The sequence below is a fragment of the Corvus hawaiiensis genome, chromosome 24, assembly GCF_020740725.1.
Source record: "Corvus hawaiiensis isolate bCorHaw1 chromosome 24, bCorHaw1.pri.cur, whole genome shotgun sequence".
In the NCBI taxonomy this organism is placed as follows: Eukaryota; Metazoa; Chordata; class Aves; order Passeriformes; family Corvidae; genus Corvus; species Corvus hawaiiensis.
This window is the reverse complement of record NC_063236.1, coordinates 10138589-10151333: the sequence shown is the minus strand read 5'-3', so window position 1 is coordinate 10151333 and position 12745 is coordinate 10138589. Positions and strand designations below refer to the sequence as shown.

Below are 12745 nucleotides of genomic sequence, written 5' to 3'. Positions count from 1 at the left end.
GGCTGAAGAACGGGCGTGGTGGGGATGTCACCTCCACTTCCCTGTGTTCTGTTTCCCTGCAGATCCTGACGGTGTCGGGGCCGCCGGAAGGAGGGACGAGGGTGACCATCCGTGGTGTGAACCTGGGCCTGGACTTCTCGGAGATCGCGCAGGGGGTGCAGGTGGCCGGGGTGCAGTGCACGCCCCTGCCCGAGCACTACGTCGTGGCGGAGCAGTGAGTGACCCCTCACCCGTCCCCACCGTGGGTCCTCAGGGCTGGGCACCCCACAGAGCCTCCTCCCTGACCTCCAGCCAATGCTCAGGAGGCCAAAAGCTCGCACAGAACCTGGGCGCCTGCAGGAAGGGCTCTGGAGGTGGACATGGGGAGAGGTTCCTGCACGTTCCCACATGTTCCCACACTCTAGACTCTCCCTGTGGGGGTTAAGCAGCCCTTTAAGTTTTCATTAAATGTTCTGTTTCCTTCCTGCTTGGCTAAGCACCTTTGCTGATGAGCACCTTGCTGCTGCCGCCGAGCCTCCGCGCTCCCCATGCTCCCCATCCCACTTGGAATTCCGCCGGCGCCGCCGGCTGCACGCAGCCATTTGTTAGGCAGGCGAGGCGGTGACAGCCCCTTAATCCGAGTGGGCCTTCAGTGGAGTCAATTCATTTGTTTCACTAAGAAAAATGTCAGGCCAAAATTAGAAAATAGGCCTGTAACAGGGGATGAGCGAATAAACCCCACGGCGTGACAGCCGCTCCTCTCCTGCCCTGGAGGGGCTGTGCTGGGGTAGCCAAGGTGCCCAGGGGGTGTTGGGGGTCATTTGTGCTGGGTGGGACAGCAGAAAGAGGTGATGTCTCCCCTTGGGCTGTGTCGTCTCCTGCGGGGGAGCAGGACGGTGTCCTGTGCAGTAGGATTGTGAGTGTGGAGATGGCCAAGACCCCACGGGTGGTCGCAGCAGCACAGACCTGCCCCAGCTTCGGGAGCAGCTGAGAGGAGTTGTCCTCTGCTGGGAAATGAATTTGGTGGCTCCCACTGAGAGCCCCAGCAAAGAGCAGGACCTGTCACCTGGCGGCTTTGGTTTGGGGCTTGTCCATTCCTTGTGGTTCTTTCCCCATCTGTCAGGCGGAAAGGGGCACTGATGACCCCTCTGGAGCAGCGAGAATGAGTGCAGAGTGCCAGGGGATCTGGGATCACGGGATGAAGGGTGCCTGGTGTTCCTGCAGGAATGGCTCCAACCATGGCACCAATACCCCATCACTGCGAGCAGTTGGGGCTGTTCTGCTGAGCAGGACTTTGTTATATTTTATTTTTCAAATAAAGGATGGAAGATTATGAAATTATCCCCCTTTGATGGTATGAAACCCTGATTTTATAATCATGACTCTAATTACGGCTCTTGAGCTTTCAAAGTTTGTTAACATCATTAAAACATTTACCCTGGGCAGATAACAGCAAGCGTTAGCATGAGAGCTGCCTTTTAAAGATGAATACAGATAAAAGGACCCTCTTACGGGTTCTGTGGGCAGACTGAATTCCAAGACTGTAATGACTCTGCCATATGCTCCAGCCCCGCAATCTATCAGCCAGCAATTAGGTTAATGTTGGTGAAAGGGCCACTTAGCCCGGCAATCAGCACCCTACAGCTCTGCCGAATGCATCATTTTGTAACAAGGTACCTGCTGGGGATTTGGCTTTTAGCGGGACTGGGGACCAGGTGTACCCGGTCACTTGTGCCCCGTCCCACGGCCCTCCCTGCCCGGGCTGTGCTGCAGCTGCTGCTTTGCTGGCAGAGTTCAGTATTCGGTGATTCCTTGTGGGAGAGAGAACCTCCCCTCTCTTCTCCTGCCCGTGGCGGGTCAGGAACCGCTTCCCAGGCTTTGTTTGCCGTGCCCCGAGCTCGGAGTGACCTCCTCTCCCCGCTGCCAGTCTGCAGAAGTGAGGGAGGAGCAGGCAGAGAGGTGCAGCGGCGATGTCTGGTTGAAAGGCAGAGCGAGGAGCACGTGGCAGAGGAAGGCACGGAGCCGAGACGCTTCAATCCCTGCTCTCCAAAGGCAGCGTCTCTCTAGGCAACCCCTTTTGATGTGCAGCAATGAGGACGTGCACGTTCCAGCTCTTTACCGGTGTGTGTGTATTTCATCGGCCCTCCTGGCATCACCTGTGCAGGCGAGCTGCAGCTTCTTTTCTTCCTTTAGTCTTCGCCTTTTATTTTATTTTACTTTGTTTTATTTGCAGTGAATTTAATGCTGCTGAAGGCAGCTGGAACGCTGCCTCCCCAAACTGGGGCCTTTTGTGTCTTTGTGTGTGATAGGCAGAGGAGTGAGCGCTTCCTTCTCCTTCAGCCTCAGCAGGCAGAGGCTGCTCTGGCTCTTCTCAGGTCCCTCTCCTGGGGTCAGAGCCCACGGGTATCTCATCATGGGTGGAACTGCACCTCCTGCCTCAGGCAGGTTACTCCTACCCTCAGCTTTTCATCCCTGAGGCAAATTACCCATCCTCAAGTCTCCAGTCCCAAGGCAAGTTGCTCCCACTCTCAGATTTCCAGTCTGGGGCAGGTTCCTCCCACCCTCAGCTTCCCAGTGCCTGCAGGGGTGCTCTTGAATTCATCTTTCCAGCACTGCTGTGGGAGCATCCACCCCTTTCAGGTCTATCTGGAGAGCCCTGCCAGCTGATGCCTCTCTGGAAACCTCCCCCAAACCTGCTGGCATGACTGGCATCCGCTTGATCCCGTCCCCAGCTAGTGTCACACATCCCCCGTGCCCTGGGATTTGGGGGTTGTGCATCCACAGTGATCAGCCATGGTTAACCCCAGCAGATCTCCCTGTCCCTGCAGCTTTCCCAGCCTCAGGATGTGCCCACGGGGCTGAGCTGGACCACGCCAGGAGCACGGGGACAAGCTCCTGTGACCACCACGAGTGTGTTTGTGGCAGCCAGCCCTGTCCCCCAGCAGGAGCTGCTCTCCAGGGCTGTCTCTATCATCCCCCAGCCGGTTTCTCCAGTTTTGATTAACTGGGAGTCTGCAGTGTGAGCTGTTCCCTTAATGAACTCATCTGTTACTCTGAGGACTTTGCACTCACTTTGCTACTGGCTAATATATTGCCATTAGTGCTCTGCTTTGCTCTGGAGTTTACAGCTTGTAATAATTATGTCTAATTTTGATTTTTTTCCCTTTAAATTACTACATGGGGTAAAAATAGACTCAGTAATTAACTTCTTCCAAAGAGGCAGATATCAAAGTTAAAGAGGAGGGGGGAGAGAAAGGAGAAAAAAAGGCAGTGTGGAGCTGTGCAGGGCACTGCTGGCACCTCCTGCCAAAGCTTCCCTGCGGCATTTCTGCTTCCAGGATCGTCTGTGAAATGGGGCAAGCGCTTCCAGGGATCAGCTCCGGCCCAGTGCTCCTGTGCATCGGAGAGTGCAAGCCCGAGTTCACGGCCAAGTCAGCGCAGCAGTACATGTTCGTGGTGAGTGTCCTGCTGGGAGACAGCACATGTGTCCCCCGGGAACTGAGTGTGGCACATGGAGGGGGCTCAGCTCCAGGAGACAATCCCAGAATTGCCGTTTTTTTCTGGTGGTTTCCCCCTGGTGTTGCACAATTTTGGGGGGCCCAGTCAACAAGCCCAGCTTGCAGGATTGAGAGCCCACCCTGGGAATAAACCAGGGCTCCCACAACATTTGGGTTCAGCTTTGCACCCCCGAAACAGCGATTATGGAATCATAGAATGGCTTGGGTTGGAAGGGATCCTCAAAGACCCAGTGCAACCCGTGCCATGGGCAGGGACACTTTCCTCTGTCCCAGGGTGCTCCAAACCCCATCCAGCCTGGCCTTGGACACACTCAGGGATGTCCTTCTCTGCTGCCACAGCCCCCCACAGCAGCTCCCTGCAGCAGCAGGAGCCCTGAGCTTGTCCTTTCCTTCCTGCAGACTCCAGCCGTGAGTTTCCTGAGCCCCAGCCGCGGCCCGGAGTCGGGAGGGACCATGGTGACCATCTCCGGCCACTACCTCGGGGCCGGCAGCCGCGTGTCCGTGCTCCTGGGAAACCAGACCTGCGAATTCCACGAGTAAGAGACCAGCACAGGCTCCTGCAGCACCTCCTGCCCCTGTCCCAGCACGGATCTGCTGGAGCTGAATGTGCGAAAATCCATCTGGGAGGCCCTAAGGCTCCCATTCCCTCTTTTATTGCATGAAACTATCTTCTCTTTTATTGTGATGGAGGCTTGCATGGCAAGGGAGGGATTCATCGGTGTCAGTGCTGTCCATTATTTCATTTTAATGCTGTTCCAATGGTAACTGGTCTGAAAATCTCAGCGAAACACCACTGTGATGGAAATAGGCTTATATTGGCCATCAGTACCTGCCCCCAGCCCGGCTGCTCTGAAGAAAATGGAACATTTATAAGAAATATCTCCTTTCTCTTTCCACTGCACTGCTTTTATTACAGCCACTGCTGCAGGTGCCTCGACCTCCTAAAAATGGTGTGGGATCCTCAGGGCAGAGCAAGGCGAGGGTCTGCTCACACCTCCTGCTGAGGAACTTGCACAGCCATCAATCTCTGCTGGGATTTCAATGGCAAATTTGCTTTTTCCCCAGCAGTGTGAACACACAGTTGACATTTGCAGGGTTTAATGGGTTTTCCTGGGGCTTAGTTAAAAAAGAGACGTGTGGTTTACATCTGTGTGCATCAGTACACAGCCCTGCCCGCCCTGCCCACCCTGCCGGCAGTGGGCACAGCCTGGTGCCAGCCCGATGTCCAAAGGGATTCTGCCTCCCAGATCCTCACTCAGGAGGAATTGAGGAAGTTTCTGGGAAAGCAAAGATCCCTGGAGGGGAATTTCTCATCCAAAAGCCTGAGAGGTTCTTGGATGTGGGAGCTGTGGGCATTCAGGTGTGGGAGCACAGTGGGTTATTGGCAGTGCTTGTTCTGGATCCATCCCAGGATGGTGCCTGGCGAGGTCAGGGCATTCCAGGACCTCCCAGTGCAGCTCAGTCCTGAACAACCCATCAATATCTCCTCCCACATCCAAAACAAAGGTGCCAAACTGCTCCCTCAGATGGAGACAGGGAACAGCGTTACCACCAGCAGAAGAGTGGGATCAGCCCTGGAACATCATCCCTTAAACACCTGATCCTACTCAGGCAACCTGCAGCTACTGGCCTGCAAAACCTTGAAGAGCTCTGGATTCCCTGGATGTTCTAATTGCAGCGGGAAGCAGAAACTCGAGCAAGGCGAGAGCAGCGACTGAGCAGCTCCATCCCTCACGTGGGGCCACGCTGTGCACTTGGTTTGCCGTGGACTGTTTGGAGGCAATGAACTTCAATTGTACTCGAGGGTGTGGGGGAGCCTGATGAGATGAAGCAGCTCCTAATGAGATTCCCTCTAATTACAGCTTCCCCCATTCTCTCCTCTCTGATCGGAGGAGTGGGTAGATTCACCATGACGACATAATAATAGCACAGAAAGCTAATTAGCTGATCACAGGGAGCCGGGAGCTGCTCTGCCAGCAGCCCTGCGTCACTCTGCAGCCCGTGCCAGAGCCGGGCAGGCACGGCGGGGTCTGGGGTGGGCAGCAGAGCAGGCAGGGCAGGGCAGAGCAGGCAGGGCAGGGCAGGTAGCCCATCAGGCTGCACAGAATCACTCCAGCACTCAGCACAGAGGCAGGAGAATCCCACCCCTCACACAAGGAGGCCTTTGCAGCTAAATTAAACCAAGGTGGAGACTGAGGATGGGATGAGGGAGAGAAAAGGAGCAGGGCAGTGGATGTGTTGCTGCATCAACAGACACAGCCGAGTGCAATTGGTTTGAGGTGTTTTAGGGGTTCTTTAGGGGATTATTTCTGTTCCCTCGGTTGTGGGGGGTGGAAGTGCCCAGGTGTGAGCTGGGAACATTGTGGTACCTGCTGTTCCATGCCCTCCTAAATGCCCATACTCCTTAGGGGGGGCAAGGAGTGTGTAAGGACCCCAAAAAAGGACCACCCGTTGTCCCCCTGCCAGGCACAGACTCAGAGCTTTGCAGGAAGCGGAGCAGGGACACAGCTGCACTTGAGCCTCAGCCGGCCAGCACCTCCACAAGCCCCTGAGGATGGTGAGGATGGTGAAGGTTGCCCATTCAGGAGTGCCAGGTTTTGATTTAAGTGCCGGACTGGCAGTGAGGCGCTGCAGACCTGCCTGTCCTCTCCCCTGGGAGAGCCCAAAACGAAACCAGCCATGGAAAGAACACTGACTTCTCAGCAAGCCAGGGGCAGGTTTGGGCAGGAAGGACAGCCACGGGGGCCATGCAGGAACACTGGACTGCCAGGGATGTCCCTCCAGCGCTTCTTATAGGATCAGTGTCCAAGGAGCCGTGTGGTTCCTCCCAGCTCTGTTCTGGACGCTCAGATCTCATTCCCTTTCTGCATCCCTCCACCCACTGGCGCCTTTGTGCTCTTACGGTGCTTCACTGTGCCGCTGCCTCGACCTTCTCCGGGGCTCTGGTGGCAGCAGATGGTCTGTTGTGTCCAGCCAGGCAGCGCCGAGCCGAGGTCACCCCGCTCTGATGGGGAGACAAAGCCCGAGGCAGCGGTGCCGGTGCCATGGCCCTTCCCCAGCGGGGGCTGCACGGGGCCATTATGCTGCTTACAAGAGCCTCGTGTGTGCAGTGGGGTGGGGAGGGGAAGAATTTGGCTTTTCACTGAGCTTATGCATCCCATTTAAAAGGCAGCCATCTGTTTTCACACGCCCAGCAGAAGGCAGCGGGTTCAGGGGGATGCGGAGCTGCAGTTTGGCACAAAGAGGGATTTCAGGGAGGCTGCGCTGCTCTCCCGGTGGGCAGAGCTCCGTGCAGAGCTCTCTACCCTCTCTCCCGTGCCAAACCCTCCTGCCCATCCCAGGAGCTTCCCAGGTACCAGTCTGGGGCTGGCCGATGGCTCAGCCCTTTAGTGACCCGCCCCAGGACAGGACAGAGGCTGTGACCTGCCCCTACACCAGCCCCATTAACACTCCCCGTTTCCCTCTCGTGCAGGCGATCCATGAACGAGATCGTTTGTGTGTCAGCGCCCTCAGCCCACGGCCTGGGGGCTGTTCCCGTCTCTGTCAGCGTGGACCGGGCTCAGCTGGAGAGGACTTTGCTGTTCGAGTACATCGATGACCCCAAGGTGCAGCACATCGAGCCCGAGTGGAGCATCGCCAGGTAAGGGCACTGACAGCACCTGCTCGGCCCTCCCCTGCCCTGGGGCTCCTCAGCACACAGCCAGGCCAAAGGAGGGGCTCTTTGGAAATGCACTTCCCACCCAGCACCCTGGATGGGTCAGGGCTGGGCATTCCTGGGGTCTACATTTAGCAGAACTCCGGCCTGGGGTTACCAGAGGGGTTGTGTTTATCCAGGCAGTGACAGCGGACCCTGCACCGGCAGTGTGGGGGCCGCTCTAAAGCCCAGATCACCCCCTCAGCTGCAGAAGGGCACAATTGCCCCTTAAAGGCTCCTTCTTGTGGTCCTGGAATACGACAGAGCCAGCAGCCACCGAGAAAGGGAAAAGCTGATGTCAATCAAAGTGCACTGCGAGGAACAGGGTGGCTGCTGCTGTCACATCATGGGGACACTGCTGTACTCACCCTCTCAACGCTCACCCTCACGGCAGCTTGTCACTGGGGCTGAGCTCCGCAGCGCTGGAGCCCCGGCTCTGTGCACACCCAGCCCACTGACCAGGCCTCTCCTGGCTTTCCCGCAGCGGACACACGCCCCTGACTGTCACCGGCTCCAACCTGGACGTGATCCAGGAGCCCCGGATCCGCGTCAAGTACAATGGGAAGGAGTTTGTCAACGTGAGTAGGGGCTGTCAGCTGGGAACCTCCTTCTGCATCCCCCTGGATGGGGGTACCGGTGCCAGTGCTGCCTGCCTGGGGAGGTTTGCCATGGCAAAAGCTGCTCTGGGGCTGTTTCCCCGCACTCCCCCTAACTGGGGGCACTGGGAAGAGGGAATTTGACACTCAAAAATGGGAAATTACCTCCTTCCCCTACCTGCATTCTCAGTCCATGAGTGAGAAACTGAGATGAACCCCCAGCTAAATGGGGACTGAGCGAGGTTCTTGTGTGTGCTGCAAGTAAGAATGGTACCTCCAGGACCTCAGAAATCATTCTGATCAAGTAGAACTGAAATATATTGTTTCCATGCAGTGATCTTTGTGACTGAGTCCGTATTATCTTGGAAAGGGCAAATCACTTACCGGTCTTTTCCTATTCCTTTTCTCCCCCTCAAGACCTTTTTCATCTGAGCTCTTTTTAAAAAGACATCTAATTTTGTTGCTAGCACTTGCAGTTATAGTGCTACAAAAATAATTCTGAAGACACAAAATTGAATGAAATTAAATCTTTCACTTATGGAGGGAGGCCAAATGGTTGGGTTCTTGCTGCTTTACAAGGCAAGAGCCCCATAAATCAGCGATTTCCCTGCTTTGAGGGCTGGAGGAGCTGTGGGTGTCCTCAGCCCAGCAGGAGGTGACCTTCAGGTTCCCTCCTGCCCACCAGTGTCAGATGATCCTTCCCTTCCCTCGATGGCATTTGGGAATGGCCTCTAATCACCCATTTGCACTGTTCCCTATGGGTCTGCTTCAGAGCTAGAGAGGAGGAAAGTGGAAGGAAAAGGGGAAAAAATAAAGAAAAAGGAGTAAGAGCTGCTGTGCGAGCCTTTAGCTCTGCTGAAATATGGCTCATTTTGGGCTCACACTCCATCTCTACCCCAGTGCCTTTGTGCTGGCTGGAGGAGAAGCAAATTGCCCCAAACCAGGGTTGTAATGCCTCACAGAATCAGTAAGGTTGGAAAAGATCTCTGAGATCACGGACCATCAAGCCTGGATTAAATATTTCCAGCTAAGCATGAATCCACTGGACTTCCCAGCCATCAGAGCATCACTGTCCCGCTCAGGGCAGAGCGTTCCCTGCTGCCTCTCTGAAAGCACCCCCTTCCCCAGGTGTGCAAGGTGGTGAACGCCACGGCCCTGGCCTGCCTGGCCCCCCCGCTGACCCCCGAGTACCGGCCAGGCCTGGACGCCGTGGAGCGGCCGGACGAGTTCGGCTTCATCTTCAACAACGTCCAGTCCCTGCTGGTCTACAATGACACCAAGTTCATCTACTACCCCAACCCCACGTTTGAAATGCTGAGCTCCACCGGGGTGCTGGAGCAGAAGCCGGGCTCACCCATCATCCTGAAGGTAAGGAGAGCCTGGCTCAGCCCATGGGGAGAGTCACGAAAACCCCGGAGGGAGGGAGGGAGGGGGTCGTCCCTGCTGCGGAGGATGGGGTGCCCTGAGCAGAGCCCCGCTGTTTGCACAAGTGGAAGCTGGAGGAATGTGCTGCATCTTTGTCCCTGTTGTGTCCCCGTGTCCCCAGGGCAGGAACCTGTGCCCGCCCGCCCCGGGAGGAGCCAAGCTCAACTACACGGTGCTGATCGGAGAGACGCCCTGCGCCGTCACCGTGTCCGAGACGCAGCTGCTGTGTGAGCCCCCCACCCTCACCGGGCAGCACAAAGTCATGGTGAGGGGCCACCTGTCCCATCAACATCCCCTTCCCCTCTCCACCCTTTCTCCTCCTTCCCCAGCTCCCCGAGTCCCTTGGATACTGAACACAACCCCCTGTGTGAGGCCTGGTAGGGTTTTAGATTTTATGGGTGTCTAATTGGAAGTTTAAAATATTGATGTGGATTAGCGTGGAGAGACTTTGTCCTTCCCCGAGAGTCACTCCCTTCTAGAAGGGAAAATGCCTTTCAGAGCCTTCTAGAAGGAACAAATCTGTCTGGCAGTGCCTTTCCGCTGGATGAGGTTGAGACCATTCCCAGTGTTCTCCCTCCTGAAGGGATTTAATCAGCCCACAGAGCCAGACCTGATCTGCCAAGTGGATGGAAAGGTTTTGCCTTTTCCCAAAGCAGGAGCCAGGAACATCTGAGCACTGGAGTGGTTGGATCGACACCCTCAGCCAGGATAAATCAGTGCCTTCCTCTGCTCTGCCTTTGGGCATCGCCGCTTCCTCTGCTCCCCTTGCAGACCAAACCCCAGCTGCCGAATTGCTGGAGCAGGGCCCAAATGAGATTGTAATTGTGATTTATTTCCCTTGAAGTTCAGCATCCAGAACATATTCAGATTATCACAGTGTGACTCCCAGAAGCGCGAGCTGGCTGAGAGCTGCTCACATCTGTGGCCAGGGCACATCCAAGAAAAGCCTGTCCTGGTATTAACTCCAGCCTGTTTGCTGCACAGCTTCCACGTGGGCTTCCTCCTCCCTTCTCTGCCCTGTCCTTGCAGTCACTCTGGTTTCTTGTCAGTGCAACGATCAGGGGCTTGTTAATGTCCACAGTTTACAAAAAGGAGTTGAAAGCTGTAAAATGAAAGTCAAATGGAGCCATCAGATAATAGGAACAAAGCCCCGATAGTGAAGGGCTGGCACATTTATCATCACTTGAAGCCTCCCTGTGTTCACACAAGCGGCCCCCTCTGTGTTTGAAGGCAACTGGAGTTTTACATTCCTAAGCAGAGGTGGCTCCCTGCTTCCCAAGGGATCTGGGCAGGACAGGGTTTGGCACAGGGAGGCACCCCCAGCTGCTGCTCACCCGTGCTGTGCCCTGCAGGTGCGTGTTGGGGGGGTCATCTTCTCCCCTGGCTCGGTGAGCATCGTCTCCGACAGCCTCCTGACCCTGCCCGCCATCGTCAGCATCGCGGCCGGCGGCTCCCTGCTCCTCATCATCGTCATCATCGTCCTCATCGCCTACAAGCGCAAGTCCCGCGAGAACGACCTCACCCTCAAGAGGCTGCAGATGCAGATGGACAATCTGGAGTCCCGGGTGGCCCTGGAGTGCAAGGAGGGTCGGTACTGCCGGGGCCGGGCGCTCTCTGCATGCTGCAGCCCCGCGGGTGGGGTCCCAGTTCTCCCAGCACCCCGGGGTCTGCAGCGCGGAGCTGGCTGGGTGCTCCGTGGGGTTTGTGGGTGTCCCTTGGGGTTTGTGGGGGTCCCTTGGGGTTCCCACGCCTGCCCCACCTCGGGAGGATGGCAGCCAGCAGCGTGTGAGCAGCGGACACGGCTCTGATGTGCAGAGAATGGGATTAGAGCTTGGTCCCGCTTAGGCGGCCTGCCTGGCTCGCACGGCAGGGACGGCACGAGCCCCGCGTGCCCTGCACAAAGTGTCCCCTTGTCCGATGGCTTTGGAGGGAGGGGCTTTTCCAAAGGCACAGAGAGAGGGGGACAGAGGGGCTCAGACCCCCAGATAACAGCGTGGAGCCCACTTGGGAGGCAGGAGGGCTGGAAAGCTGGGCCAGTCCCTCCTCCGGCCCAAGCGTAAGCCCAGAGCAGCAAGAGTAGGTTCAGGGGGTAGGAAGAAGCTCCTCAGGCATTTGCTTCTGGGAAGTTTGGGGTGTTATCTGGAGCATCCAGAGCTGCTGCTTGCAAGTTTCCACATGGACAAGTCCTGTCCCTTGCGAGGAGGCAGCTGAGCCCCCCTCACCCTGCAGGTGAAGGTGGGGTTTTGGGGGGGTGCTGCTGTTGTTTCCTACATCCTCCCACCTGGGCAGGGGCTTAATCAATCAAAGTAACATAAATAGAAAGCTGCACATTTCATAGTGGAGAGAGAGAGTTGCACTGGATTTGTTCAGCTGATTTCAAGGGTAGCCTTGAAAGCACAGGGCAAAAATTGAGATGTATTCAGGAGAAACCACAGACAGCTTGGCACAGCCCAGCTGGGGTACAGAGGTCTCACTGAGCCAGCGTGTCACACTTTGGAGAGGGAACACGAGGAGACACATCCAGCTGTAGAACATGGTGTTATGAGAGGAAGAATAAATCCCTTCCTGACCCCTGCAGCAGCTCAGATTTGATCTGCATCAGATTTGATTATCTTGGCAACTGTTGATAGAGGAGGAAAACCAGAAGAAAGGAAAGGAGGGGAGGCACCAAGTTATGAAAACATATCCTTGTTTCTCTGTGCAGCCTTGTGCTGATGTTTTAGGTGTGTGTGCACAGGTGTGAACTGCATACAAATTAGCCACAGCTTTGTTCTCAGTCTCTGCTCTGAGCAGTGCCTGCTCTCCCACCCTCGGCTGCTGAGATGGAGTCTCCAAGGGTGTCTGAGCTCCTCGGAATCCTTTCCTGAGCTGGCCCCTCCTGCCGTGTCCACGGGGAGAGCAGGCAGCCAGCCCTGCCCAAAACCTTCTCCCAAAGGCTCCCGGAGCTCAGCTCTCCCTGCCCTGTTGTCTCCCCCGAACAGCTTTTGCAGAGCTGCAGACGGACATCAATGAGCTGACCAGCGACCTGGACCGCTCCGGGATCCCCTACCTGGACTACCGCACCTACGCCATGAGGGTGCTGTTCCCGGGCATCGAGGACCACCCAGTCCTGCGGGAGCTGGAGGTAACCCGGCTCTGCTCCGGCTCTCCCGGTTTCTCTGAGCCCTCAGGGAAGCCAGCAGGGAGCCCTGCAGCACCTTTACGGCTCCACACCAGAGCGTGTTGGATGCCCTGGGGTCAGCAGGCTGAGCCCCGAGTTCATTTTAACTCCGAGCCTGGAGTTTTATCTCTGCCCACATCACCGGCTTCCTTTCGGTTTCTCCTCCCTGGTGTTGGTTTATTTTTATTTTATGGGGGTTTATACTGCTCTAGGGCAGCAGCAGAGCAGGGCAGAGATGTTATGGTGTGCTCTAAAGTCCTTCTAAGCCGCCTCGAGGTGCAGGGGATGGCTGAGTGCCCGGAGCATCCTGCCCGGAGCATCCCGCTGCTGTTCCCTCGCGTGTCCACAGGAGGGCAAGGGGAATGCCCAGGCT

The 12745-nt window shown here is 56.4% G+C and overlaps 1 protein-coding gene across 2 annotated transcripts in view; it reads left to right on the top strand.

Moving 5' to 3' along the window:
• The window catches only part of PLXNA2 (plexin A2), a 139462-nt gene that overhangs the window by 108871 nt on the left and 17846 nt on the right, over window positions 1–12745 (top strand). For both annotated transcript variants that reach the window (XM_048327622.1, XM_048327623.1), the window contains exons 13-21: window positions 63–214; window positions 3318–3435; window positions 3897–4033; window positions 6970–7137; window positions 7676–7769; window positions 8916–9155; window positions 9334–9477; window positions 10565–10799; window positions 12194–12336. In XM_048327622.1, coding sequence (XP_048183579.1) covers window positions 63–214; window positions 3318–3435; window positions 3897–4033; window positions 6970–7137; window positions 7676–7769; window positions 8916–9155; window positions 9334–9477; window positions 10565–10799; window positions 12194–12336 — 1431 coding nt within the window. The remainder of the gene's footprint in view (window positions 1–62; window positions 215–3317; window positions 3436–3896; window positions 4034–6969; window positions 7138–7675; window positions 7770–8915; window positions 9156–9333; window positions 9478–10564; window positions 10800–12193; window positions 12337–12745) is intronic.